The sequence below is a fragment of the Saccopteryx leptura genome, chromosome 3 (genome assembly GCF_036850995.1).
Source record: "Saccopteryx leptura isolate mSacLep1 chromosome 3, mSacLep1_pri_phased_curated, whole genome shotgun sequence".
NCBI classification, from domain to species: domain Eukaryota; kingdom Metazoa; phylum Chordata; class Mammalia; order Chiroptera; family Emballonuridae; genus Saccopteryx; species Saccopteryx leptura.
This window is the reverse complement of record NC_089505.1, coordinates 106,313,432-106,339,776: the sequence shown is the minus strand read 5'-3', so window position 1 is coordinate 106,339,776 and position 26,345 is coordinate 106,313,432. Positions and strand designations below refer to the sequence as shown.

The window sequence follows — 26,345 nt, the reverse complement described above, 5'->3', positions numbered from 1 at the left end:
TCTTTCTAAGAAATAATCGTCTTTTGTGGTTTTGCCCCCCCCCCTTTTTTACAATGGGAATCCTCAAAACAGCACTTTTGTGTGAAGCCAGAAATTAGTTCAGATGCTGAAGATATACTACAGAATATTTTGTGCCACACCAGCAAATATAGGGAAATGATATTATTGTGTAGACTTCAACTTGTCCAGCTTAGAAAATTAATTAGGCAATTTCTTTATCTAAATTGAGGTTTGTGAGTGCAGGCCATTCCTAATCAGATCCTTTAACTTAATATCAAGAAGTTTTATCTGAAATTTTTTACTTTTTTTGTTCTGAATTTTTCCTAAGAACTGTGGCCATTTTGGGTTCTTAGCTTCTATTCCCAATCTTACCTTTTTGCTTGTTATTTAAGAAATACTTGTCTCCAACCTGATGAGTGAAAATCTGATTATCTTTCATTTAGTTGTTCTTTACTTCATAATCAGAATTGGGATTCTCTTTTGATTTATTGATCTCTGGTTTCAAATTTTTACAAAATATTTGCAGGGCTGGATAATTAGAACTTGAATAACAGAAATATAGTTTCGTGCACCCGGAAGTAGTTTAGCATGATTATATCAAACACAATACCTGCTCAATTTTATAAAACCCATGGTGCCTTCATCATGAATCCCATTTCAGCAGTTTTTGAAAGTGAACATTATTATTTTGAAAGTTTAACTGTTGTTGGGTTCTGGTTCCTTATACATGTTTTGGTTGTTGCAATAAAGGGTGTTGTTACACAGAGGTACCGCCATCATATCATATCATTGTTGCTTATCCCAAGGGCCCGTAATTCTTGCTTTTCTGAGTAGATCGTTTTACACATTCTCATTCTGGGGACCCAAATAGCATGCATGGGAACCTTTGACTCTAGACTCCCAAATACCTAAAAACCTTTTAACTTCCCAAAGGCTCCTACCTAAAAGCCAGTAGTTGTTAAGAAGGAAGGATCATTTTTCTATTGGAAATAGTGTGTGTTCTTACATTTTATCCCTCCTTTTTTACCTTTTTGCTTTTCATTATATTTTATTCCCCTTTCCATTTCTACTAATTAAATCGTTCCTCATTCTTCAAGGTGCAGTGCTATTACCTACCTTAATCTCCAAATCAAAAAATTTTCAGGTCTGTCTCCTTTAAACTCTGTAGTGTATTGTATTTTGTTTTAGAGAAGGAGTCACCTTGTTCTGCTTTGGGTCGTGATTTTTTTTTTTATAGCCCTTGCTAGATTATAAGCTCCTTGGGGGGTAAGGTTTGGGTCTTGTCCTCTCAGTGTCCTCTGCTTTGTTTTAGCAGACCAAGTTTTGAAGAAACCTTTTCCCTTTTTATACTATCTCAGAACATTTCTCAAAATTAATATGCTTCCCAAAACTAAAATTTGAAATTAGCCTTCTAAGAGGTCTAGAGGCCACTTTGAGGCCTAGCATATATTCTAGTATGTGAGTCTTTCTAGATCTAACCCATTAGCTTGTGTCTCATACAGATAACTAGATCTGTATAAAATTTAAGAAATTTATCTCCTGGATCAGTATTTAATCTTTTTTTTTTTTTTTTAAACAGAGTCAGAGAGAGGGATAGATAGGGACAGACAGACAGGAATGGAGAGAGATGAGAAGCATCAATCATCAGTTTTTCGTTGTGACACTTTAGTTGTTCCTTGATTGCTTTCTCATATGTGTGGGGCCACAGCAGACCGAGTAACCCTTTGCTCAAGCCAGCGACCTTGGTCCAAGCTGGTGAGGTTTGCTCAAAGCAGATGAGCCCGCACTCAAGCTGGTGACCTCGGGGTCTTGAACCTGGGTCCTCCGCATCCCGGTCCAACGATCTATCCACTGTGCCACCACCTGGTCAGGCTATTTAACCTTTTTAATAGTGCTTTATTGCTATGTGATCAAAAACCATGGTTCTCTTATAAAAAAATGTACATAATTCCTTTGATACCAAATTTTTTGGATAACTTTTAAGGACATCACAGATCTGTGGACTGCATATTATAAACCGGTTCACTTGTTTGTTCTTACCTCTAGCCAAGCATATGTTTCATGAATGGAATGGCCTCAGTTTAGTTATTGTGAGTCATTTGGTCATTTGAATAATGCAAGGAAGTACTTGATAACAGGTGATAAGATCATTCAGGCCCCTGTCCTAGGAACCTTAGACAAGGGAGAACATACTCTGTTCTCTGGGGAAGGAAGGACATATGAAAGAGGTGAATCTTTTTATTTACTTATTTATTTTGAGAGAGAAACATTGATTTATTGTTCCACTATGTATGCATTCATTGGTTGATTCTTATATGTGCCCTGACCAGCAGTCGAACCCACAATCTTGGTTTATGGGGACGATGCTCTAACCAACTGAGCTACCTGGCCAGGGCTAAAAGAAGTAAATATTTTTTAAAGTGAGAGGAGGGGAGGTAGAGAGACTCCTGCATGTGCCCCAATTAGGACCCACCTGGCAATCCCCTTCTTCGGCCGATGTTTGAATCAACTGAGCTATCTTCAGTGCCTAAGGCTGACACTTGGACCAACCAAACTATCCTCAGCACCTTGGGCCGATGCTTAAACCAGTCAAACCACTGGCTGCAAGAGAAGAAGAGAGGGAGAGAAAGAGAGAAGCACATGGTCACTTCTCTTGTGTGCCCTGACCGGAGTTGAACCCAGGATGTCCAAATGCAGGACCAAAGGAAGTGAATCTTGAGTTGGGCTCTGGAAGAATTGCTTATATCAGGAAAAGAATAAAAATTACAGTGGAGGAAATGGTAAAGTTAAAGGCTTCAAATTAGAAATTAACAGATATGTGTTCGGTAGGTAATTTAGAAGCAGTCATAGGATAGTTGAGGATGAAAAAAGTGAGATTGCATAGATAGTGTTGTGTCTTACCAACTTTGCTGTGTGTGCTGTTTTATAGGCAATGACAGGACATTTTAAGAAGGAATGACTTAATTATTATGTTTTAGTTTTTTTGTTCCGAGTGTTAGTTTAGTAGCAGTTTCAGATATTCTTATACCCACATTAATCAGTTAACTGTTGATGATAGTGTCCTTCCAGGAACCATAGGTTTTGCCTACAGTGGACAGAACGAGCATTCATCAGAAGACCATCATACATGATACAGTTGTGGAACAGTTGAGGAACTGTAGCAGTTCTTTGTGCAGGAATGCTGTCAGATGAGGGAGGGCTCGATGAGAACCAAGGTTGCATAGATCTAGTTTAAAAGACAGGTGGAGTGTATATTGCTGCAGTTAAAGGAGCCAAGGTGTAGAGATGGAAATGACTGTGGTGTGGTTATAGGCTGGCCAGAGCAGTAGGTACATGGAAAGGGGAAAGGAGATAGATATCTGCTACTGAGTCCAGGTCACAGGCCTTGAGAGCCAGGCCTGTGTCCCAGACAATGATTGTGAGCATTGAACAAGGCATCAGTATGGCCCATATTTTTTTGTACATTCTGCTCTTTTATTTTGGCGCTTTTTAAACGAGAATCTAAGACTAAGGCTATTTCTTTGGGTTTGAGTTATTTGCTATAATTGGTAGGGTAGCTTTATTTGTGATTTTACGAGGGGATCTGGTTTGGAAATTGATGAAATAATTCCTTCTTGTGACTTATTTCCTGTAAATCAGGGTTTTGATTGGGTGTAGTAAGTTGCTTTCATAAAACTGTTCATGTCTGCTTATATTGAGATATATAATATAGAGCAGACTCAAAATACAAAAAAAATCATTTTAATTTTGTTCATTCCAAACTTAATGGTACTTGTTTAGTTACTTTTCATCATAAATTTAACCTTTCTAGGTTTATTTAGAGCAGGGATTCCTTTTTCTGTGTTGTGAACCCCTTAGCAGTTATTGTGAGATCTGTGGATTGAATTTTCAGAATAATGTTTTAAGATGGAGAGTGTAAAGGTTAGACAGGAAACTAATTATATGAAAATATCTATAAAAGTATTTAACAACAAATTTAATCATGGGTATGCTTTATTATATAGTGCACAGAAAAGGTGTACTATCTTAATGAACACTAACAAGATTTTCAGATGTCTAACAATCGCAAAGTAACATGAAAATATGTGATTTCTGTTGGTGATTAGGTCAAGCCACATGTTAATATGGTTTGCTTATAATCATAATTGAAGGACATGCTAAATTTTTTTTTTATAAATAAAATTTTATTTTAATGGGGTGACATCAATAAATCAGGGTACATATATTCAAAGAAAACATGTCCAGGTTATCTTGTCATTCAGTTCTGTTGCATACCCATCACCCAAAGTCAGATTGTCCTCCGTCACCTTCTATCTAGTCTTCTTTGTGCCCCTCCTCCACCCCTCCCCCTCTCCCTCCTTCCATCTCCCCGTCCCTCGTAACCACCACACTCTTGTCCATGTCTCTTAGTCTTGTTTTTATGTCCCACCAATGTATGGAATCCTGCAGTTCTTGTTTTTTTCTGATTTACTTATTTCACTCCGTATAATGTTATCAAGATCCCACCATTTTGTTGTAAGTGATCCGATGTCATCATTTCTTATGGCTGAATAGTATACCATGGTGTATATGTGCCACATCTTCTTTATCTAGTCTTCTATTTTTTTTTTTTACAGTGATTAAAGCCTTTAAGCAAACTCTTGGCTAATACAGCAAGAATCCATAAAAGAGTAGTGTCCTTAACATGTTCACCAAGTCCAAGTTGGCCCCAACACCATGCCAAATCCCTGAAAAATGCAACCCAACTCCAGTTCAGTCTGTTAGGAGCTGTCACAAGGAGCAGGAGTCCAGGAAAAGTCCACCTCCAGGAAAAGTCCGCATGGCACTGGAATTGTTGTCACAATTCTATACTTTGCAGCTCACGTCCGAGTCCCAATGACTGCTGCTTCTAGCTGGTAATGATTCAGGTAGACTGGAAAAGCCATCTGCAGTATGTGTGGAGATGGAGCTTCTGTTCTCCTCTGCCTGGAGAGATGAGACCAGGTTGCTTTTCCCTGGAGCTCTGCGACTGTGGCTTGGTAAAGAGAACCTTGGGATACACTAAGCTGGGTGGCAAAGGTAGATTCATAATAGAAGTTGGCAAAAGGGGGAAAGAGAGCTCTAAATTAGGAATAGGTCCCAGCCTGAAATATGAGTGGGGCATTGAGGTAGGAAGAATAAAGGAAATACTATATATTAAACAAAGCAGCAGAAAATAGGACTATCAACACCCACAACAGAGATCTTCAAGGGAAGAATAAAAAACCTGACTATTCAGGCAAGACATAGTTAAGTGGCCCTTGTGCAAATGAGATCAGTTTACCTGCTTCTTGGAAGAAATACCCTAGGCTCATCCACAGTGTCATAGATGGGGCCGATGGCCCTGGGCACCTTCAGCCTTCAGTGGCAAACCCCAGCATTCTGGGCAAGGTTAGGTCATAGGTGGCTGGAGCAGGGCTGGAAGAGACTGAACCCTCCCTTAGAGGAGCGAGGGGGAAGCCTACCTTCCTGTGTTCCTGTTTCCTCACGGCAGAGGCATGTAAGTCTGGCAGGCTTTAGCTCAATGACCTTCCTTTCCACTATTGAAGCAGGACCCAGATGGAATCCTATGAGACCCCTTTGGGGCATTGGAGCCTTTAAGGGCGTATCCTAAAAGCTGGTAGTTCCCCTGATCTCTATTGGGCTTTTTCTGCCTCTAGGTATCTTAAAAGCCATGCTCAGAAGATCCCACCAAGGGGTTTGAGGATTCCCATCCACCTATATAAATCTTTTCCATATATCTGGAGCTATTTGGAAAAAGACAAAACAGTGTTATTAGCTGGATCAAATAAAGAAGGTAGTAGTTTGCAGGCGAGAAAGATTTGGCGTCTCCTGTTCATCAGCATTCAAAAGAAATTTAAAATTTTTTTAAGTAAAAAGCATGATATGGTAGACCCGTAGGAGTTCCAAGATATGACTACCCCCTTTTAAATTTTTTTAAATTGACCTTAAAATATTTGCTGGGTACACTTTAATAATACCTTAACTTTAAAGATTGTAAGCATGACAAAATACAGTAAATGCTTTTTGCTCCATATGTAGGAGCATTTTCAGTTTAACCAGTTTAGGAAATCCAATAATAGAACAATGCATACAGACAATGAGCTATAACATGCTTAGCAGCCTTTCCTGTTCTGACAGAGGTTACTATAAATCCAGAATATGTATCTACTGTAACGTGGACATAGGACTGTTTGCCAAATGAAGGTATATGAGTAACATCCATTTGCCAAAGTTGTCCTGGTAGGAGTCCTTGAGGGTTAACTCCAAATTAAGGGGCAGATTGTAAGTATAGGACCCCGACATGCTAAACTTTTGAAAATAAATAATAATTTTACTTATCCTGAGAACAAAGAGCTGGGTTAAAAAGCCCTAATTCAGAGTAGTTTGAAATGCTCAGTGATATTTCTGGAGTATTCTTCTTTTCCTCACATTTTCCCCTTATTGTCTTCTGGAAAATACAGCAAACAGTTCACAAATAGTGCTTGGTGTCATTTTTTTTGTTGTGCTTGAACAATATTTTTTACTCTAGTAAAGAGTTATACAACTCTTATATTTCCATAAATATATTTTAGAAAATTATTACTAGGTTTCTTTAAATTATAATCTTCTATAGCAGAAATCAAAGCCAGGATTATGTCAGTATAGATTAATAGGTTAATTACTGATATTCTTTATTTAGAATTCAGTTAATGTAAAATAACCTACTTTACCTTGTTATACAAAATTTATACTGATGTACTAAAACTCTTACCTTTTAAGCATGAATTCTAACAAAGGAAAAATACTCTGAAAGTTATAATTGAAATACTGTATTTATTCCTTCACAGCCCTAGTCAGAAGGGAGAGGAAATTGGCATACATTGTTTTTAAAAGTGTGGTAGTGATTAAAAATGTTATTCTTATGAGGCCAAATGTGTGCATAGTTTTAACATAGGAATTTAAGATTCTTGGCCTTCTTTTCAATTTACAAATGAGAGGATTGTTTTATTAGTGTCATGTGTCTAGTCACTGTTTGTATGCTCACGTTAGCTAGCAATCTGGTCGATTGAAGCTAACCTTTGTTGTTACTTGTTGAAATTTTACAATGTGATTTTCTTCAATATATATTAATTTACTTAGAGGAAAGATGTGTTTTATTTTTTCCACCTTATTTAGAAAATCTTTTTTATGGAATGAAATTCTTCATCTATTAAAGAAATGTAAAGAAGTTCTTTCTTTTTTTTTTTTTTAAGTGAGAAGAGGGAGATAGACGGACTCCTGCATGTGCCCCTACTGATCCACCATGCAGCCCCTGTCTAGGTCCTGGGGCTTGGGATCATGTTCCCTGAGCTATTTTTAGCACCTTTGGTTGCTGGGACCAAGGAACTATCCTCAGTGCCCTAGGCCATGCTGGAACCAATGGAGCTCTGGTTGCAGCGGGGCAGAGGGAGAGAAAGGGGAAGAGAAGCGGGAAGAGAAGCAGATAGATGGTTGCTTTTCCTGTGTGTCCTGACTGGTAGTTAAACACAGGATGTCCATACACTGAGTTGATGCTCTATCCACTGAGTTGGCCATGGCCAAGAAGTTACTTCTTTATAAAAATTCAGTAGCATGGTTTATTGTACCTGTTAAACCAGAAATCATTGTAATCATTACTTGGTTATTTAATCTGGCTGTTAAGCAGTTGTTCAAATAACCTAGTCAAAAATGGGCTTTTATCTGGAAGTTTTAAAAAGTAGCAAACTTTTACAAGTTTCATGTCCAATATATACTTTATTAAAAATTTATAGTCCCACCATTGATGTAATAATACTTTTAGTGTTTTGAAGGGCTTTTCTCTATGAATCATGACAACAGCCTCTTGAGGTAGGGCAGCTATTATATTTTTACACATAAGAAAATCAAGACATCATGATACTAAAAGACATCCTGAAGGTCATATTCTATATGCTATGAAAGCATAGATGTTTTGGTTTCTAACTCTAGGCTGTTTCCTTTGGAGCTACTACTAGAAATGCAAAGCCTTTGGCTATGTGAAGTTGTCTCACCTTCAAATTCAACTGCAGTCATAGTCTTTCGACATGGAAATACTGTACTGTAAAAAGTACTCATTAAATAAACAAAAAAGTGTTTTTCCCCTGTTATCTTTGTGACCTGCTGAGAGAGCTGTTAGTGCCTATGAACTTAGTGGAGTTTGACTTGAACATTGACCCTGAAGACTGCCCTCTTTCTTCCTCATCCTGGGCTGCCTTGTTGGGAGAGGTGCTATAGGAGGTAACTCACAGAAGCACTGTCTGTGGGGGGCGCTCTTCCCATTAATCAGCAAGAGCATCACACATAAAAAGACTGTTTTAAGCGCTTTATGTGTATTTTAATACAACAACCTTATGAGTTTTTTGTTGTCTCTATTAGAGAGAGGAGGAGAGCGAGGCACAGAGAGATAGTCTTGCCCAAAGTCATATAGGAAGTCAGTGGTGGAGCTGAGAAGTGAATCCAGGCTTTCTGGCCCAGAGTTTGCTCTTATCCCTGTCCACTATGTATATAGCCATAAACTGGTAAAAAGCTAGGGCTGGGAGTATATTTTATTTGGGGGGTCAGAAGTCTTTTACATTTACTAATTCTATATTTAGATATTAATATTATTCCATATTCTGAAACGTTTTTATGTCAATTATTGATAACTGTAAATAGTAGTGGCTGTATTTTATAAGATGCCAGGTGTATATCAGTCAATATCTTGGGTGTTTTGACTGCTCAGATTATTTTTTTGAATAAAAACTCGTGAGGGTCTCTTTTATAAGGTCGTGTAGTGGTAGAGAAGGGAGTCAAACCAGCTTGCTTGTGTAGTTCCCAAATATTGAAATAGTTAATGTATATTTTCCTCTGTATTCAGTCTCTTGAATAGCTTATGAATTCTGCCTACGTAAATTGTAATCAGTAGTGGCACATTTATCATTATACTGACCTTAAAATAAGCATTTTCTCCCAATCTCACAGTACTGTGTTTCTCAGTTATGATTATCTTGCTTTGTGAAATCATGAAAATGTTTACAGAGCTCAGTGCTTTCCAGCAGATGGCATTTGTATGAGATTTTCAGATTCCATTGGAATCCATCAGTTGCCAATTACCTAATTTTGTTTTCAATACCCTGTACTTCTACTTAATATTAGACCATTTACATAAAGAGAATTGCCAGAATTACTGTAATCTATAATCAGCTCTGCCTGCTGTAGATGCATAATGTACTTTTGTTAATTGTTTACTGCTAAATACAGTAAAAAAATAATCCCTTCTCTAGTCACCATAATAACTGAGATGCTAATTAACTCTGAAATGTAGGATATATGGGAGTTCTTGTAGGGTCTTTATTTTTTAGTTAAAAGTAATGTTTCCTACTCTCAAAGTGTGGTAACTTGCTGGTTAGAACCACAAACTCACGTTATGCAGAATTATTTTATAGTATTCACACAGTTTATTTGTATGTATATTTATAGATATAGCACACATATATATGATGAGTTACATGTAATGTTAAAAACATGAAGCAAGGAGAAGTCATATGAATGGCATTGGAGTATTGTTCTTGGTTAATAAATTATGAGAATTTCAAGATATTCTAAATGGACCATCTTTATTTCCCATGGCACAGCATCTAGCTAATAATGTACTCAAAAAATGTTTGTTGAATGAAATGAATTATTTTATTTACAGCAGAGTAGAAGGAAGAAATTAACCGTGAAGAATGTCTGAGGTGTTAAATATTTCAAAGACGTTTTAGGTTAGGAAAATTCTAGAGACCTATTGAAGAGATAGTAGATATTTAGTAGAACTGTGGGATATTTTTATAACCCTGAAAAATATTAAAAATATACTTTCATCAACTTGTTTTCTGCCACTTGGCTGTCCCTCTTGGGTGGACTGCCTCCTGTTGGTAGGAGTTCTGTGAGATTGTCCTTTAGATAAAGCAAAAGTATGAAACCAACTTGGCAGAAATCCCAAAATCACAGTTATTCTCATAGTATTGATCAGCTCCCTTCCTGGGAGTGAACAGTTGTTTTGATATGTTTGTCAATATAGTCCAGTATTTCTTTTGAAGACTTGATATTTAATCAGTGCCTATAAAGTAGTGTTATCCTTTTTTTTTTTTTTTGTATATTTTCTGAAGTTGGAAACGGGGAAGCAGACAGACAGACTCCCGCATGCGCCTGACCGGGATCCACCCGGCATGCCCACCAGGGGGCGATGCTCCGCCCATCTGGGCATTTGCTCTGTTGCAACCGGAGCCATTCCAGCACCTGAGGCAGAGGCCATAGAGCCATCCTCAGCGCCCAGACCAGCTTTGCTCCAGTGGAGCCTTGGCTGCAGGAGGGGAAGAGAGAGACAGAGAGGAAGGAGAGGGGGAGGAGTGGAGAAGCAGATGGGCACTTCTCCTGTGTGCCCTGGCCGGGAATCGAACCCAGGACTCCTGCACGCCAGGCCGACTCTCTACCACTGAGCCAACTGGCCAGGGCTAATAGTGTTATCTTTTTACCAGCATCATAAATGAAGTTTTTCTTTTCTTCAAACTTAGAAAAAAAATGAAGTATTTTTGAAATCTCTACATGATTATTTTTTATATTCATATTGTAAAAACAAAGACTTAAGTTTTCCTCTGGCTTTTAGAAAGATAAATATATAGAAAGAGAAGTAAGAGGTGAAGTTGATGTGTACCAATATTATTCATACTAAACGTAGGAGCATTTTATTTATTGTTATAGCCCTAGTTCCTTGCACAGTGCCTAGTAGGTATTATTTGTTTCATAAATATTGTTAGAATGAATGAGTGAATGATTTACTTTGTATTAAGATTGTTTTGAACTACTTTCCTTTACTTGGGAACTAAGAAATGTGCTAGGTCTGAGTTTATAATCCAGGTTTTATTAGTAGAGCTTATACTTCTGTTCCTACATATAAAGAATAGGTATCCTGGGAACTCAAAAATTGGGCTGTTTAGTTTACTCTATTATGATAAGCCAATTTTCCTTTCCAAAATGTGAGTAGGTGAGGATTAATTCAGAGTTTTTGTGGGTGTCTGAAAAGAACTGAAGGGAGATAACAACAGTAGGGGTGGCATGGGAAGTCATTTTGTAGTACCTTTGTTCAATTTTTGTGTGCCTTGAATTAGGCGGGCCCCTCAGACCTCCTGACAACCCCTAGGGTATTTGTGGGTGGGTGTGGTTCGGGGATATACAATCTGTGAGGTGTAGTCTGCACCTGGAAACTGGTTGCACCAAATTGAGGTAAAGAGAGAAAAACAGAACTTTGGCTCATTGTGATACCATATGAATGGAGAACCTTTTTGTTTCAAGTATCATGCTTCAATGGGGCATGTCAAAAATTTTTATTCAGAGATTTTAAAATTATTCGTGAGACAGTTTCTCTAACCTCACCATGTCTCTTTCTTACCTCAGCTGTTCCAAAGACCTAATGCGCTCGCTGTCCAGCAGCTGACAGCCGCCCAGCAGCAGCAATATGCCCTAGCGGCTGCTCATCAGCCTCACATCGGTAAGTCCTCACGCCTAGAGCTCCTTTATCAGGGTGGCCGCCATTCTAGGGCCTGGGCTCTGTGAGACCCGGCAGGCTGATTATAAAAGTGCAGAGAAAGCCTTCAACGTAACTGGCTTTTCCCTCCTGTCCAGTTGTCTAGCTACATTCTTTATTTTTGGCACACCTTCTAGACCTCAACTCATAAGATTTCTTAGTATCCAGCTATTACTGCTCTACCTCAGCTCTTTCAGGATTTAAAGAATTTACTACAGTGGTGACTAGCATCAACTCTCTTGGTAAGATGGGATGAAATTGATTACATAACAGTAGTTTTGTCCATGTTTGGGTTGTATAGACTGTGAATATATATCAACTTTCTAATTAAGTAGCGAGTAGTACCTATAAATTCATTTTCTTAGCAGCAAGTGTATCTTTTAAAAAGTATTGCTATATAATAACTGATATTTAAAGTAGTGTTGCCCTTCTTCTGTAGCAATTGTTTTGCCCTGCATATTTTTGTGCCTTGACATCCCCTGCCCCAACCTTTGTAAAGTCTCTGACACAAAATGCTGTAGTGTAAACAAGTACAGGTAGAAGTTGTTTTTGTTTTCTTTAATGTGTCAAAATGATGTGATGGAGTAGAAAGGAGACTGCCAGTCACAGACTGTGTGCGACATGCTGTGGAGGGAAGGACTTCCAACCTAGATGTAGTAAAACCAGGCATAGAGGCCTCACCTGGGTCTGTCTGGTATTTTATACTTCTGGGGAGTGAGTTTTCTTTATAAATACCCAAACATTCAGGAAAACTGTTTGGAAAATTATTATAAATGGAGATAAATCCTTCCCTTCATCCCATTACAAAGTCTTTTAAATTGCTCTATTTTAGCCTGTTAAAATTTTAATCATCTTTTAGAAATTGTGCTGAATTTAGAGCTGCATAACAGTTTTAATTGTAATTTTTTAGCAAAAGTAAAAAAAAAAAAAAAGACAAAAGATAAATGTCACCACAGCCTTTAGTATAGAGATTGTTATTTAAAATTTTTTCTTTAGTCTCAAACAATCCTACCTTTTCTCTTTTTTTCCTCACCTACAACCTGGAATGAATAGCCAAACTGTGTAGCTGTTTGGTAGGGCTGCAGTTTTAGTCAAATTTGTTTTCACTGACAGGTGTGTTTTCAGCAGGTTTAGCTCCCGCTGCATTTGTCCCCAATCCATACATCATCAGCGCCGCTCCCCCAGGGACGGACCCCTACACGGCTGGATTGGCTGCAGCAGCGACTCTCGGTGAGACATTCTGTTGCATGTGGAATTTTTCTCACCTGCTGAAAGTCATTTGAACTGGGCATGTGTTCTTTATTCTTTCACAAGTTCATGTCTCCAGTGAGGGATTCTCTCCTGACTTCCAATGCCACCTACCTACCAGCTGGGTAGCTCTCCTTAGCTGTATCCTCAGACTTGAACGTGTCCAAAGGCAAACTAACCAGCTCCCTCCTGTATGGGTAGTTTTGATCCATGAAGCCACCAGTTGCTCATACAGATTTTGAATTCTCCTTTTGCCCAGGTCCTCTTGTTACCTCTAGGCCAGTGGTCCCCAAACTTTTTACACAGGGGGCCAGTTCACTGTCCCTCAGACCGTTGGAGGGACGGACTATAAAAAAAAACTATGAACAAATCCCTATGTACATTGCACATATCTTATTTTAAAGTAAAAAAACAAAACGGGAACAAATACAATATTTAAAATAGAGAACAAGTAAATTTAAATCAACAAACTGACCAGTATTTCAGTGGGAACTATGCTCCTCTCACTGACCACCAATGAAAGAGGTGCCCCTTCTGGAAGTGTAGTGGGGCCAGATAAATGGCCTCAGGGGGCCACATGCGCCCGCAGGCCGTTGTTTGGGGACCCTTGCTTTAGGCTATCACACTCCAGGTCCTTACATACTTTACCTAGCTAGACTTGGCAGCTGTTCTCTCTTATATATTCTTTATTTCCTTGCTTTGCCCCACCTCCCAGAATTGTTTCAAAAAGAAAAAAACTCTCAGACTCAAATTATATCCCTTCACCCTTCTGTCTGAACCCTTTGTTACTTTCTGTCTTATCCACCTTAATGTAGCATACAGTGGTTATTATCAAACATGGCTGATCATTATAACCCACTTGGGTGGTGGTGTTGGTGGTTTGTTGTTCTTTGGAGTCTGTATTTTTAATGAGATGCCTTGACATTCTGTGGATTAGTGAGGATTGGGACCTGTTATGTGTAGGGATCTCTTTCTGTGACATGTATATTGATGTCTTTACATAGGCAACACTTTCTGCCCTCAACATTGGCAGCCACTGGCTCACCTTATACATTCTAGCAAAGCTAATCTGATTGTAGATCGTTGTAAATCCCATGCTGGTTTAGGTCTCAGTATCTTTGGATACTGTAATCTTCCAAGTAAACTCTTTTCCCATTCTTTGCTTGGGAAGCTCCTTAGCTTGCATTGCTACCTCTAGAAAGCCTTCCTTTGATAATCATTCCCTATTCTTTCTCTATTACTGATTATTGTTTTTGCATTTATTTGCTTGTGGATGTATATGTAAGTGGTTTTTATTTTAGTTTTTTTTCCTTTGAGTCTGAACTCTTTCAAAGTCAGGCACTTATGTTATTTGTGCCATAGTTGCTGTCATCAGAGTGGGGTCATAAATGTACGGTAGATTGAATTCAACATTAGGACAAACTAAATGTCTTCTGAAGTAAATATTCTTTTGGGGACAGATCTCTTCAAGTCATATTAATAATGACTAAATATTATACGATTTCACTTACTATATAGCATGTGATTTGCAATTATGAACTAAAATACAGTATAGAAGTTTATATTATTTCCTTTAGAATTGTTCACATTTTGGTATGGGTTGTGGTGGAAACATGTAGTATAGTTCCCCTGCCCCACCTTGGTATTTGAAGGAGCTCAAGTACTGATGTACCCTGGGATATTTTCCTAAACTCAGTCATAGGCCACAAGATGGGCAAAGTAGCAGGAATTCAGTTAAAGACAACGTGAAGGATAGTTGAGATATTTATGGTAACAGCAGTCTGTGCCCGATAGAGGTTTGCTTTGCTGGCTTTTGGGGAAACCTTGGGAATGTCATTGCAGGTTGCAGCCTAACCTTTTAGGGTAGTTGTGGCAATACCCTAACACCTATTATTCCTGTTTTGCATGTGAGGAAACTAGGGCACAGATAGGATCTTTGCTGTGTTTTGTCCTTCAGTTTTTTCTTTAAATGCCCAAGACTAGTCCTCTTTTATAAACACTAGCCAGATGAGTTTGGAGGCCAACTACTCTCTTTAACTTGGAGGTATGATTTTTTAAAATTATTTAGGTTCTGATAAAAATATTTTAACTCATTTGCTTAGTGTAATAATATAGCTCATTTGTAACAGCTTTCGTAGGCAGATGTGTGTAGTGTTTCACAGGGATCACCCTTAGAAACCGCGCTTCCTGATCTTGGCTAAGCCAACAGGTACAGAAAATGCCAAGTTAGAAACTTCAGAGCAACATTGGACAGTGATATAATTTGACTTACTGTGTTTTAGAAGCTTAAAATGGGGAAGAGAAAACATGTGCCAATTTATTTTGACTATTAATGAAGTATGTATATGTTGCTATAGGGTTAATGTCAGCATAGCTGTACAGTGTGTCCATAAAGTCCTGGTGCACTTTTGACTGGTCACAGGAAAGCAATAAAAGATGATAGAAATGTGAAATCTGCACCAAATAAAAGGAAAACTCTCCCAGTTTCATACCTATTCAGTGCAGTTAGATGTGGGCTCACGCACAGATTTTTTAGGGCTCCTTAGGTATCTATCCCGTATAGCCTCTACAGACTCGTCACTGACTGATGGCCTACCAGAACGGGGTTTCTCCACCAAACTGCCGGTTTCCTTCAACTGCTTATCCCACCGAGTAATGTTATTCCTATGTGATGGCGCTTCGTTATAAATGCGCCGATATTTAAGTTGCACTTTGGTCACAGATTCAAATTTAGTGAGCCACAGAACACACTGAACTTTCCTCTGTACCGTCCACATCTCGACTGGCATGGCCATGGGCTGCTCCGCTGTATACACGGTGTTACATCATCATCTGCGCATGCGCACATGCTGCCACATCATCCTACAGAAACTAGGAGGGTTTTCCTTTTAATTGGTACAGATTTCACATTTCTATCGTCTTTTGTTGCTTTCCTGTGACCGGTCAAAATTGCACCATGACTTTACGGACACTGTATTTGAAATAGCTCTTTGAAACTCCATTGTAAGGTGTGGTTATTAATCAAGTTGTAAATTTTAAACCCTTTTTCTTAGGAAAGTTCTAATTTTAGATATGTTTCAGCAGATTTGAGGAGCTGACTTTGAGTCTTTTTCTTGGTTGGCAAGTATGCACCCTTGATGTTTCTTGCTACTAGCTTCAGAAGATTCTGTGGTTTCAATTCTGCCACCCCGAGGTTTCTGTCTGTATAGCCCTGTTACCTCTCTGTTGTCTAATTTGTGTGTAAGACTACAGCTGTAACTTGTGAAAGAAGGTGAACAGATAGTTTAAAGCAGAAAGTCTGGTTGTATTTTGGGTACTGGGCAGGTCTGTTATATTTTTTGTCTTTATTTTCAGGTTTTTTTAGTTGATTAGAGAGAGAATGAGGAGAGATGAGAATCATCAACTCATAGTTGCGGCGCCTTAGTTGTTCATTGATTGCTTCTCATACATGCCTTGACCAGGGGGCTCCAGCCGAACCAGTGACCTCTTCTTGCTCGAGCCATCAACCTTGGGATTATGTCTATGGTCCCGTGCTTAAACTGGCGAGCCTGTGCTCAAGCCCACAACCTTGGGGTTTCAAACCAGGGACCTCAGTGTCCCTGGTCAATGCTCTATCTACTGTGCCACCACCCATTATGCTATTTGTTTTCAGTTTTGACTTGTTTAAAATTTTATGTATCAATGTCTGAATGTAGTTGTGTTGAATGACTTTTGTGACTTTAAAGATAAAAATACAAAAACAGAGCCTCTTGAAAATTGATCAGTGGAGCTTCAGTGGATAGACTGGACTTTGTTGTCAGAAGGCTATGCATTTTCTTGCTTCTGAAGTTAATCTCTGTTTCTGTTAATCACTTCAGGTGCTATCCTTCCCATAGCAAACAGGGTATAATTTAATTTTTGTTCTTTTCCATCACTTTAAGGAAACAGACTCTCCATTTATTTCCCTTCTAACAACCAACTTTGTTTATATCTTTTCTATAGTCTTTGTCAGGGAAAAGTATGCCTTTCCCTTCTTTCTGACCAAGGCTAATTCCTCCATGTATTCTTTTTTTGTTTTGTGTTTTGTTTTGCAACAGACAGGAAAGGAGAAAGAAGAGAAGCATCAACTTGTAGTTGTTGCACTTTAGTTGTTCATTGATTGCATTCTCATACATACCTTGACTGAGGTGGGAGGAAGGTTCCAGCTGAGCCAGTGACCCTCAAGCCAGCAATCATGGGATCATGTCTCTGATCCCACACTCAAGCCGGCAACCTCAGGGTTTCAAACCCGGGTCCTCAGTGACCCAGGTCAACACTCTATCCGCTGCACCACCACCTGTTCAGGCCCTCTATGTATTCTTAAACCACCCCTTCCTACTTCTAACAGTTATGCTCCCTTTCAATATCTCCTGTGTTTCATTCTTCACTAGCTTCTTTCTCTAGGGATGGAGTATATTACTGACTTTAGAAGATTTTGGTGTGAGGATCATGTATATATATTTTCTATTAAAAAAACTGGAATTAAAGATTAGCTAGAACAAATCAGTATATTCTTAAATTAATATTTTAAAGTAGGATCTGCTGGCAGGGGTTTCTTTGGAAACCTGAGGTGAGTCTTACTAAACTTTTCTTCTCTTCCTTTGCTATTTGTAGGCCCTGCTGTGGTCCCTCACCAGTATTATGGAGTAACTCCCTGGGGCGTCTACCCTGCCAGCCTTTTCCAGCAGCAAGCTGCTGCCGCTGCTGCAGCAACAAACTCTGCTAATCAGCAGACCACCCCCCAGGCTCAGCAAGGGCAGCAGCAGGTATGTATTAACAAAATTTATCCCTTTTAAGTGCAGATTTTAGCTATATATAATTAAAAGATAGTGTTGGTGCAAGTAGAGAAGTGCTGTGAATGGATGAGTTCCCTCTCCTGTTTGTATTTGAGTTGAGGCTCAGATTTAGCTGTGCTTAATGAATGCCTTTTATGAATCAGGTTCCTGGTCAGTCTAACAATAATTATCATACAATTAACTATGAGAAAACTGTTTAGAGAATTGTCCAGTTAAGGGTACATGGTTAGCAAGTGCAAAGTGAGGATCATACTGATAGTAAATTTTCTTTCTGCCACGCACCATTCTCAGATCACTTCTGGCTCTCTTTCAAGTAGCTAGCCACCAAAGGGGAGGTACTGATTCCTAAGACTGCTTATTTATAATGTCTCTTGGGTTGGATATAAATCTTAAAACTATTACAGTATATATGATTTAACTTATAGTAATAAGAGCTTTTTTGTTGTTGTTGTTAATTGAGAGGAGGGGAGATAGATGCCCGCATGTACCCCAACCAGGATCCACCCAGCAACTCTCCCCTCTTGGGTTGATGCTCAAATCAACTGAGCTATCCTTAACGCCTGGGGCTGATGCTTGAACCAATCAACCACTGGCGCGGGAGAGGGAAGGTGGGGAGAGAAGCAAATGATTGCTTCTCCTGTGTGCCCTGACAGGGAATTGAAATCCAGACACCCAGGCCGGCTATATCCACTGGCCACAGGGCCATTAAGAATTTTTAAATCAAACTGGGAAAGGATAATTAAATGCAAAACTAAGTATGTCTTTTTTTTTTTAAACAGGCCATTTTCTCTTGCTTACTAGAGTAACATCTATTGCTGAATATTGTGGTGAATTGGAAAACTTTAAAAAAAAGGATAATCATTTATTTTTTGTCAGAGGAAACCAGTATTATCCTTGGTATCTGTCATTTTAGCATCAGTTAATTAATTTTTTATAAAATTGGGATTATTTTGTTCACATGGTTTGCTTCCTGCTTTTATGTTACTTAAGGTTTGTTTTAATAACATTTAGTAGCTATATTTAAATCTATCAAAGAATGTTCCATACTTTATTTTGACCAGTCCATTATTATTTGATATTTAACTTAGCAATATTTTGGTGTCATAAATAAGACTGATAAATATCCTTTGCACAGGTCCTTTGCAGATTATTATCAAGGACAGGATTTTTAGAAGTGGAATTTCTTCTCAAGCAAATAAAATTATTTAGGCTTTTGATATGCATTGTCAAATTAAAGTTGTCTTTTGAGGTGAAACACCATGTTCATTCATATATGTTTAGATGACATAATCCAAACAAGAATCTTTTGCTGTTTATCAGTCTTAGAGTATATTTATTTTTTTAGGTTCCACAAAATTGTAGGAAAAACATAGGTTTTGAAATTCCAGCTAGTTTGTCTTGGGCCAGTAATTTTACAGTAAGATAATTTTTTGAGAAGCTAATGTATGATCTTCTTTGCAGTAGATAGAATTCTAGTGCCAAGTATGTAAGGGTATTCAGATAATCTGTCAACAGAATAGGTGATCCCTATTAATGAATTTTTCTTAATAGCTACTCTTTGTAGACAGTCTGTCTTTATTTGTGTGATGTTCTTTGTGTTTTAATGGCTGCCAAGTCCTTGTGGATTTGAAAGACTAAAGTAATTGCCATGTTTTAAAATGAACTCTAATAGAGTGAACAACAAAGATAAGTAATAAGTAGTTCTCATTGAAAGCTTTCTGTTTCAAGCTAAGTGCTCTACATAAAAAATTTTTTTTTAAATTACTCTGATTCTATAGAGTATATGACTTTCCATCATGACATCAAGGAGCTGGAATTTGTGTGCCTAGGGGGACACAAATATGAAGTTGTTAAGACTTAAACACAAGTCTATAATTTCACAATCTGTGCTGTTTTCTGACCATACTGTGATATCTAGAGTTATGTAAAACCCCCAATCTGGTCTTTGTTCTGCCACTAACTGATTGCAACTAGGACAGGTTGCATAATTTCTCTGAATATAGATTCCTTAGCTATAAAATGAGCATGGTACTCATTTGCATTTCAGAGGTTTCTGTCATCTACAATTACATATCTTACTATGAAAAAGTTATTAGCATTAATTTTTAATAATCAGCCATAATTTAGTCCCTGTGTTATTTTTGTCAGTTTTGGTTTTATTTATTTTCAGAAAATATGATTTTTCTTTTGTCATAGTCATTGAAGTGAAGGGTTTTTTATGAACTTTGTTTTGGCCTTTTGGACCTTATGTTTTATTGGAAGGCATGTGTTGTGTTCTAGGCACATTAACTGTTCCAAATCTAATTGCTGGACTTGCAGCAGAGTCAGTGACTTTCTGTCCATTCCATCTGACCTCTGATTTCTTTTTTAATCCTTTTGAAGGTTCCTTTGACACCTGATGAAACTTTTATTTTCTGTTTCAAAATACTTGTTAAAAAAAAACAAACAGAAAAATCCTAGGTGTTGGATTGAATAAAAAGCACAGGCAGCCCTGGCCGGTTGGCTCAGCGGTAGAGCGTCGGCCTGGCGTGCGGGGGACCCGGGTTCGATTCCCGGCCAGGGCACATAGGAGAAGCGCCCATTTGCTTCTCCACCCCCGCCCCCTCCTTCCTCTCTGTCTCTCTCTTCCCCTCCCGCAGCCAAGGCTCCATTGGAGCAAAGATGGCCCGGGCGCTGGGGATGGCTCCTTGGCCTCTGCCCCAGGCGCTAGAGTGGCTCTGGTCGCGGCAGAGCGACGCCCCGGAGGGGCAGAGCATCGCCCCCTGGTGGGCAGAGTGTCGCCCCTGGTGGGCTTACCGGGTGGATCCCGGTCAGGCGCATGCGGGAGTCTGTCTGACTGTCTCTCCCTGTTTCCAGCTTCAGAAAAATACAAAAAAAAACCAAAAAAGAAACAAAAAACACAGGTGGTAAACTTGGAGGTGATTTGGTGTTGAATATTGCATTTTGAGAGAAAATTTAGAGTGGTTTCTGAACTCTCTAGATTAGGGAGAGTGTAGATGTTGATTCTAACAAGCATGGTAAACAATAGAAGGATGAATAATTAGTAAGTGCAATGCCCCATTGAATATCTACTTGCTTATTAGATATTGGTGAATTTCAACAGTTTAAATCAGTACCTTTGAAGTTTGAATTAAACAGCTTTTGTATATTTAAGATAAGTAATAAACTAACTCCTTTCTTGGATAGTGTTTTATAAATAGATTTTCAGACATTTTAAATGATTTTATTAAATGTTAAAATGTTACTTGTGAGATTTTGTAATTTATTACCATTAAACCCAGATTCGATACCTATTGATGGAATTAAAATATATGAATATTGGCAGTTGACTTAACTTTGATTTATCAAGAAGGTACTACTTAGATTTCTACAGAGTGTACCAAAAGAAGCATGTTGCTCTCCTCATTAAAACAGGATTCAATAATCAGGGCTGCCTTTTTCTTGAGGCACCTTGTTCATTCCCTTGTCCCTTGACCTTTTGTACAATGCCCAACCAAACATAAACCTAGTTTATTGTGCCCAATGAGAATGATGCTTGCATTGATGTTTTACTAGTTCTTCAGTAGTTTTGAAGTATTCGTATTTGCTCTGTGTACGAGCTGTTCACTTTTCCTAGAGTGAGGCTCTTCTGGGTTATTAGTTAGGTATCTTCTAAGTATTTGCCCAAACACTCACCTGTGCTACATTTTTTATCTATGTAGGTTGAAGTACTCCTTATAAAGTTGGGGTAGATTCTTTAGGTCACAGACAGAAATAAATTGCCTAATATTTTGATAGAATTAGTTGTTGGTTACTGATTAGCTCCTGGATACTAGGTATTGTTGTGCCTTGCAGACATTAATTCTCATACTTTTAACAAATCTGCAAGATAAATTATTCTATTTTTATAGATAGGGAAATGAAATGTCTTCATGTCTCTTATTGCTAATTGGACAGTGTTATTCAACTTATGCTCATTTAATAAATATTTAGTTGTTTGCTAGTGATATTTCTCTTAACATTTTTTACCAAATGGTACCAAGAATAATCTGTACCCAGGTTCTTGACCACACATCTGTTAAAAATAGCAGAGTGATAGTGAAAGTAATCTGAGAAGAACCTTTGAAAACCTTGCAAAGTGTATTTTTTATATACTTTGATAATTTTAGCTTTGGTCTGTGGGTTTTGCATTTTTACTTGCTATGGTATAAAGATCTTGCGGAATAGATTCTTCAAAGTATTCAAAATGAGAGTGATTACCAGCATCTTGAGATCTGTTTCTTAAAAAGAAAGTAGTAGATCCTTCATTACAGTGGCAGAGCTGGTATTCTGCACTGAGCTGTCAATGTTCTTGACTAATATCTCCATTTAGATTGCTGTGTGTATGTGGAATTTATGAGAGGAGAAATAGAAATAGTCAGATCAGAAGCCTCCAAAATCAAATCTGGTGAGCTCATTTGGGCCTTGATGAATGGGAATAGTTTTGTAGGGTAGAGAAGATGTTTTCATATTCTATAAAGAAAATATAGTGTGCTGTGTGTGTGTGTGTGTGTGTGTGGTTGCAGATATTTTATCTTAATTTTGAGGGTAAGTTATCGTTGTTCATTTTACCTAAATCCTCACTCCGCACTCCATCATACTCACTTTTTGTCAGAGCCAGGGACATGATATTATAGAGTTACTGCTTATTGTCTGTCTTATAAAGACCAAAGGCTCCAAGAGGGCAGGGCTTTTGTCTTATTCTTTTGCTTTATTCCTAGTACCTGTCAAATGATAAGCATTGAAAGTGTTTGATTAATGAATGAATCATCACTTTTATATGCTTTTGTCTGCTTTATAAAGGCAATATATTTTTTATTTTGTTCTTCTTTTCCAAGATAGGGGAGATAGACAGACTCCCATATGCACCCCACTGGGGTCCACCCGGCAACTGCTGTCTGGGGCCGATGGTCTGCCCATCTGGGGCTATACTTACAACCGAGCTATTTTTAGTACCTGAGGCAGAGGCTCCATGGAGCCATCTTTAGCGCCCAGTACCAATGCACTTGAACCAATTGACCCATGGCTGCGGGAGGAGAACTGAGGGGTGTGGGTGGGAGAAGAGTGAGAGAGAGAGAGAAGGGGCAGGGGTGGAGAAGCAGATGGTCGCTTTTCCTGAGTACCCTAATTGGGAATCAAACCTGGGACATCCACATGCTGGGCCGACCCTCTAATACTGAGTCATCTGGTGAGGGCCAAGGCGATATGTTTAAGAATGGTAGAATGAATTTCACTATATGAAATGCTAATTGAATTTTTATCCTAATAGTCATGCCATATAATACCATTATAGGAAAAATGTTTTTACAACCATCAGTTCTTAAAAGCCAACCCAGCATGGACAACAGTACAATAGTTACCAGAGGGAAAGGGGGAGGAGAGTACTGAAGGGTAAAGGTGGTCATTATATATGGTATTGGAAAATTTGACTTGAGTTTTGAGCACACAATGTAATATACAGGTGATGTATCATAGAATTGTACACTTGAAACCTATGTAATTTTATTAACCAATGTCACTTCAATAAATTTAATTTTAAGGAAAATTGACCCAGTAAGTGCATGATGGGTCTTAGACAGGGGTCCCCAAACTTTTTACACAGGGGGCCAGTTCACTGTCCCTCAGACCGTTAGAGGGCCGAACTATATATATATATATTTATTTATTTATTTTTTTGTATTTTTCTGAAGCTGGAAACGGGGAGAGACAGTCAGACAGACTCCCGCATGCGCCTGACCAGGATCCACCCAGCACGCCCACCAGGAGCCACGCTCTGCCCACCAGGGGGCGATGCTCTGCCCCTCTGGGGCGTCGCTCTGCCGCAACCAGAGCCACTCTAGCGCCTGGGGCAGAGGCCAAGGAGCCATCCTCAGCGCCTGGGCCATCTTTGCTCCAATGGAGCCCTGGCTGCGGGAGGGGAAGAGAGAGACAGAGAGGAAGGAGGGGGTGGGGATGGAGAAGCAAATGGGCGCCTCTCCTATGTGCTCTGGCCGGGAATCGAACCCAGGTCCCCCGCACGCCAGGCCGACGCTCTACCGCTGAGCCAACCGGCCAGGGCCAGAGGGCCGAACTATAAAAAAAAACTATGAACAAATCCCTATGCACACTGCACATATCTTATTTTAAAGTAAAAAAACAAAACGGGAACAAATACAATATTTAAAATAAAGAACAAGTAAATTTAAATCAACAAACTGACCAGTATTTCAATGGGAACTATGCTCCTCTCACTGACCACCAATGAAAGAGGTGCCCCTTCCAGAAGTGCGGTGGGGGCTGGATAAATGGCCTCAGGGGGCCGCAGTTTGGGGACCCCTGGTCTTAGATATATCTAATGAGAAGAAAATAGTTGGTTTATTTCTGTCTCTCAGGTTCTCCGTGGAGGAGCCAGCCAGCGTCCTTTGACCCCAAATCAGAATCAGCAGGGACAGCAAACAGATCCACTAGTGGCAGCTGCAGCAGTGAATTCTGCTCTTGCTTTTGGACAAGGACTGGCTGCAGGCATGCCAGGTGAGGCTGCATTGTTGTTCTTAATTGTCTGAGGGAGAAAGTCTGCTTGTTGGGAGAGTCAGAAGAGAGTGGGCAGTGCTTTTAGCTTTAGCTTGCTCAGGCTTGTCATGATTTAAGGACTGGCAAGGATGACATATACTTGCCCTCACTTAGACCGCAGTTCATTGATGAGAGCACCTAATTGTTCTGAGCCAGTCCTCATTCTATGTGGTGGAGACATGCACATCTCCACACATTTTTTAGAATATGCTGTTTTGGTTGGTGATGATCTGTTTTCTCTATTAGCAGTAGGGTTGGAAGGAGTAGCCTAGTCACTTTAGCTTTACTCCAAGGCTTTATTTAGTATTTACAATGATGTTTTTAAACAGCATTATTAGGAAGAAATCCCTGGTGTTTCTTGATAGGGTCATCATCTCTTACATTTCTAGGATTTCTTCTGAACCAATAGTAGAGGTGCTTTGTAGCTGCCTTCCCATGATTGCCATATATCTTGAATATATGTTATTTTTGGCTCACCATCACCTGGTCCTATTCTTTGCATGAACTGGATGTAGTTTGAGGTTATTCCTTTGAAACAGGTCCTTATGAGACCTGTTTTGTGGATCCTTAATGACCATGGAGCATAGCCAAATTAACAGATTCATTTATGAAATTAGTGAGTAAATTTAATTTGTATTATTTGTTTTGTTACTAAGCATTTATGTTTTATTAAGAAGTCATCTGTAATTTCTTTATAGCCCAATAAGATTTTGGAAATCCCATCTCATGACATTAAAAGATCCCATCAATCGAATCTTGTCTATGTTTTTGTTGCTAACTTGCAACATATTTGTGTTAGATTATTATGTGTTTTGGAAGTACTATGATTTTTGTAATCACTTGTACCCTCTGTTACTTGCGTAGTCAAGAATTATCAGTGTATGATTGCTGCTGAGAACCCTAGCACTGAACGAATATAGGTATTCTCTATCATGTCAAATACCTTTCTTAACACCTAGTGGGTGATAACACTGTTCTTACTGTGCCAGATACCATGCTAAATCTTTCATCTTTTAGCTTAATCTTCACAAGAACTATATGAGGACAGGTATTATTACTATCATCATTTTATAGATGATGAAATAGGTAACCAGAGATTCAGGGTCATATGGCTGTCTAAGTGTTGGTGCCAGCATATATATCTAGGTCTGTCTATCCCCAGAACCTTTTTACAGTATGTTGGTATGTAGGTGACATTTGTTAGTTTTATATATACTCACAATATGTTGGCTTTTATTTCTAGGTTATCCGGTATTGGCTCCTGCTGCTTACTATGACCAAACTGGTGCCCTTGTGGTGAATGCAGGAGCGAGAAATGGTCTTGGCGCTCCTGTACGACTTGTAGCTCCCGCCCCAGTCATCATTAGTTCCTCAGCTGCACAAGCGGGTGAGCTGATGTTGGAGACCTAAAAGGGTGGATGAATGACATTCTTAAAATATGTTGAAATGCACTTTATTTGACAGTTCTCAATATTGCAATTTTGTAATATTTCAAAGAGAATCAGAAGCAACAAACGACATCGATAGATTCTGATTTTGCTGATGGCATGTATCTGTTGGTTAGTAGCAAGGACCCATTCCACTGCAAACATAGGAAGTTAGATTACTCATTTGAAATGGTACCAGTGGCGGAAATCCAGGGTTAGTTACACAGAAATCCATGTCATTATTTTAAAATAATGTAGATAGACTGACCAGGTGGTGGCGCAGTGGATAGAGCGTTGGACTGGGATGTGGAAGGACCCAGGTTCGAGACCCCGAGGTCGCCAGCTTGAGCGCAGGCTCATCTGGCTTGAGCAAAAAGCTCACCAGCTTGGACCCAGGGTTGCTGGCTCCAGCAAGGGGTTACTCAGTCTGCTGAAGGCCCGCAGTCAAGGCACATATGAGAAAGCAATCAATGAACAACTAAGAAGTCGCAACATACAACAAAAAACTAATGATTAATGCTTCTCATCTCTCCGTTCCTGTCTGTCTATCCCTCTCTCTGACTCTTTCTGTCTTTTATTTATTTATAAATAAATAAATATAAAATAAAATAATGTAGATATTTTTTGGTTTGTCCTTTTTGTTCGTTTTTGCAGGAGGCAAGGGAGTGGGTAGGTGGGAGAGGAGTAGTAGATGTGACAGAACAATAC

At 39.0% G+C, this 26,345-nt stretch overlaps 1 protein-coding gene and 1 non-coding gene across 17 annotated transcripts in view; both read left to right on the top strand.

Moving 5' to 3' along the window:
* PUM1 (pumilio RNA binding family member 1) overlaps nucleotides 1-26,345 on the top strand; it is a 145,057-nt gene that overhangs the window by 79,575 nt on the left and 39,137 nt on the right. For 7 of the 16 annotated variants that reach the window (XM_066375670.1, XM_066375682.1, XM_066375676.1 and 4 more), the window contains 5 exons: nucleotides 11,452-11,545; nucleotides 12,695-12,811; nucleotides 17,462-17,613; nucleotides 24,033-24,171; nucleotides 25,454-25,597. In XM_066375670.1, coding sequence (XP_066231767.1) covers nucleotides 11,452-11,545; nucleotides 12,695-12,811; nucleotides 17,462-17,613; nucleotides 24,033-24,171; nucleotides 25,454-25,597 — 646 coding nt within the window. The remainder of the gene's footprint in view (nucleotides 1-11,451; nucleotides 11,546-12,694; nucleotides 12,812-17,461; nucleotides 17,614-24,032; nucleotides 24,172-25,453; nucleotides 25,598-26,345) is intronic. The other 9 variants (XM_066375685.1, XM_066375684.1, XM_066375678.1 and 6 more) reach the window with 2 other exon arrangements.
* On the top strand, nucleotides 24,290-24,367 carry LOC136401512 (small nucleolar RNA SNORD103/SNORD85). The gene has a single exon (XR_010750545.1). It is a non-coding gene; the product is annotated as a small nucleolar RNA SNORD103/SNORD85 (small nucleolar RNA).